The following is a 3,735-nucleotide window of genomic DNA, read 5'->3' as shown; positions in this document are numbered from 1 at the left end:
AGACAACTGGGAGTCTGCTGCAGAGCGTTACATAAAGCTAAAAGAAATTGCCCAGTTCTAAATCAGGGTGAATTATTTATTTCACCAACAACTAAGTGCCTGTCATTGGTTGGTTTTTATGATCTTGAAGTGCTGGAAAGCTAAATATTGTCCACAGTTTTACTACTTGTATTAGCATTTTAGTACTGTATAGTCAAATAACTCTGCTGCCTGTTTACCTACAGAAGTGGGGACACATCAACAAATGTTACATGCCCAAACATTTTGAATAATAAAACTACTAAAAATAAAAAGTATTGCACAGTATTGTGTTTATTGATATTTTTTAAGGTTAGAACACATTTCTCCTTCAGAGACTTACTTTTTAACAACGCTGTCAAAATGTTTATATCTAAAATATCAACATGGTCATGAAAGTTATTTTAACTAACTTTAGAACAGAGTGACAAAACACAGTACCTCAGATAGGTATCATTTAAATTGTGAACTATTTGACCAACTTAAATAACAATGAGGTCTCATAGAAAAACCAAAATAAAGAGCAGTCCTACTTGACTGTCAAGGTGACCTCTTAAAACTGAAATCCTTTCCCCATCTATGTCCCATTCAAAACATCTATAAAATTCAAGTCAAAAATAATTTGGCATCTGTTTTAGAACAACAAACCTAACAAGTCTACCCAGACAAGAACTCTAGAGTCATCTGGTCACATTGCTTAGAAACAACCAAACCCTGGAGAATTCTGAATTCCAAAGTCCATCTGTGATTTAAACACAGGGTATGAGTCAATCAGTGGTAATTTCAGTGTGTTGAGACATGTATTTGCCATTGGGAATAAAGGGTCATGCAGGAACTGTAGCTTTGGCAGTGGGTCCAATCCAGAAGGGGGAAGTGATGTCCGCCCAGTTGCAAACATCAAAACATCCTCCACAGACACAGCAGCCTGGCTGGATACAATTTCACAATGTCTTGTCACAAGTAGTTCTAAAAATAAGGATTGACAAACCTTCACAGTCAAGGAGATAGTCTGCCCAGAATTCCACAGTTTGACTCTCCAGAAGCCTCCTGTTACTCCCAGATGAACTGAAGTCAGGTTTGAAAAGCCTCTCTAGGTCAAGCGCTGTGAGCTTCTTTTCAATGTGACACAAGACTGGGGACAACAAAGTGGGTTGTTGCTGTGGTGCTTCTAAAAAATGAAGTGCTGAAAGACCATCTTTAAACCTAAAAATGAACACAACATTACATAATTTCCTGTTCACTAGTGTATTAATACATGCACAAACACATGGCCTTGTGGAATGTGAACTCAGATGATCAATTTTTGTTGTTCCAACTTACTAAAATCTATGCTATTATACTCTATTCTCAAATTGTTCACAAACATAGCATTATTTGGAATATAGTCTTACCTATGAAGTACCGATGAGTTGCGGTCAATGATATACCACCTGAGGTAGTCGGAAACAATGTCTTTCTTCTCTTCAACAGTGGACACATGTCTCAGACAACCTGCTCTCTGTAGCAGAGTGCTGTGTTTCATGACACATTCACGCAGGACGTCCACTGAAGTAGCATTCTCAATCTGAAAAACAAAAAAATGGACATGAATACTGTAAAAGTATGATGGATCTCCTTGCCTATTTTTCATTCCATGACAGAGAAGGTGTAAACTTATCAAGTTTAAGCTAACGTACAATCAGTAATAAAGGAAGTGTACACTCCTGAAAAATAAGTTAATGCAATAATTCTGTTCCATAACACTGGAACCCTGTGCTGACCTTACCTCTTGTAAGACTTTCCCTATGTCTTCATCAGTTACTGAAGCAACTGTTGCTTTAAATGAAGCCTGACCTGCAAGATAATGGACCAGGTCTTCTGACCGGAAATGAGGTCCTGGACCTCCATGCACAACAGATACTGCAATCATCTTTCCTGCCATGTAGTATTGATCCTCCCTAACAGCTGTAAATAAATACATAATGAAAAACAAAGCATATATTATGATAGCTTTAACACACATTTGACCCTATGTATATCATTTGCATTGTAGACCAAGAACCGAAGTCCTTCTGGTCCATCAAAAATGGGACGGTCTTTCAGACTCAAAAACTCTCGTTTTGGGCCACCTGCATCCAGTCCTTCTTCCAATAACTGTCATTTATCACTTATCTATAAGGAGTGTTGACTCGATGATACAGTGGATCAAGATCCTCTGTATCTGATATTACAATCTGGAAAAAATAAATGATTTAATGAAAATTTAATAAAATAATTATTTAATTAATTCATTAAATAAATAAATAGATAAAACTACAATGATGGCAAAAAAAGTTTAACATAGAATGCATGAATACCTGTCCTGGGTGTATTGTCGATGAATGTCCTGGGGCGTCTCTGAAATATGGTGAAATTGGTGAAATTATATCTTTGAAGATACAGGGTATAACAGGGTTAACATTTTTATTTCAGGGGGAGATAAAGAATAATAAAAATCATTATTAAAAATGGCATATAAGTTTCTTAAACTAAATGTTTATCACAGAAAATGCACTGGGTTTTGGTTCAAAAACCTGAGAAGAAAAGCAAATGGTCCTCAACATGTGAAAAGCTTTAATGCTTCTACACCTCATCAGCTGTGAAAATGTAATTTGTGTCTGAAATTAATAATATAAATGTATGATAATCAAAATAGTCACTTATGCATATTCCAAAAGAATTACCAAAACACAGATTTAATACTAAATAGGATTACAAATTAACATACCACAGTGTCAGCCTGGTTGAACTCAGCTGTGCTTCATGATGTGATGACAATTTCAGAATCCAAGTCTGAGGTATTATCCACTGTAGTAGGAGCAGAAAAAAAAATAACACAGTGTATTTTCGATATATATATATATATATATATATATATATAGATATATACATACACACACACACACACACACACACATATATATATATATATATATATATGAGAGAGAGAGAGAGAGAGACAGAGAGAGTAAAAATTTCAGATAGTGACATCCACAGACCTCCTTTATAGTCATTCTCTGGGCAAATGAAAAAAGTGATCCTGGAGTAGGTCTTTCCAATTTCCTTTTTATAGTCTGCCAGTCTGAATGGCCTTTCTGTCCCAGGCACATTCACCACCTCAGAATAATCTGGATACAAAAGGACGTATGGCCCCTCACCAAAGTCCTTGTTAAATGTTCTCATTTTCTGTACAGCCTGTTTCAGGAGATCCTGTGCTGTTATTTCTGGGTTTGTATGTAAAAGGGAGTGTTCTCCCTCTTAGAGGCTTTAAGTCAGTTCCATGTCTCAACATCAATCCTATGTTTATCTGGTAACAAATAAGAACAAAAAGAAAGTCCACGTTAAAATGTAATAATTTTAAGGGACCCTTAAGTCAGAACGCGAGTGACTGTATTTCTCTGTTAACCCTCCGTTTTATTGATACTCAGTGCCATCAAACCTGTCTTAGATTATTCTACAGAGTCTACAGAATCTGAAAAATATAATTTATGATTTGTGAAACCTTCTCTGATTTATGAAAATGCAATAAAGGCAGATTTCACTCATTTTGCTGCCGTTTTTACACACTATACCTGGTCCAGATGTTATAATATCACACTGAGTCAGGTCAAACCTGTGTTAGATTATTCTACAGAGCCTACTGAATCTGAAAAACATAGTTTGTGATTTGTGAAACCTTTTTCTGATTTGTGAAAATGC

General features: G+C 35.9%; 1 protein-coding gene across 1 annotated transcript; it reads right to left on the bottom strand.

The window, feature by feature from the left end:
- Window positions 1-959: 959 nt before the first annotated feature.
- On the bottom strand, window positions 960-1,981 carry LOC121647499 (G2/M phase-specific E3 ubiquitin-protein ligase-like). Its single transcript, XM_041997010.1, has 3 exons — window positions 1,784-1,981; window positions 1,410-1,582; window positions 960-1,221 (listed from the first exon to the last, which is right to left on the bottom strand). Exons 1-3 carry the CDS (start codon window positions 1,976-1,978, stop codon window positions 960-962), a joined length of 630 nt encoding a protein of 209 aa, XP_041852944.1. The 5' UTR covers window positions 1,979-1,981.
- Between the last annotated feature and the right edge of the window lie 1,754 nt (window positions 1,982-3,735).

The sequence above is a fragment of the Melanotaenia boesemani genome, chromosome 10 (assembly GCF_017639745.1).
Source record: "Melanotaenia boesemani isolate fMelBoe1 chromosome 10, fMelBoe1.pri, whole genome shotgun sequence".
NCBI lineage: Eukaryota > Metazoa > Chordata > Actinopteri > Atheriniformes > Melanotaeniidae > Melanotaenia > Melanotaenia boesemani.
This window is presented reverse-complemented; position numbering and strand designations above follow the sequence as displayed.

Coding starts and splice junctions, on each gene's coding strand:
- LOC121647499 (XM_041997010.1), bottom strand. CDS start 1,978: ATGTATTTATTTACAGCTGTTAGGGAGGATCAATACTACATGGCAGGA. Junction 1,583..1,783: donor TAGGGAAAGTCTTACAAGAG/GTAAGGTCAGCA, acceptor TTTGTTTTTCAG/ATTGAGAATGCTACTTCAGT. Junction 1,222..1,409: donor AACTCATCGGTACTTCATAG/GTAAGACTATAT, acceptor GTTCATTTTTAG/GTTTAAAGATGGTCTTTCAG.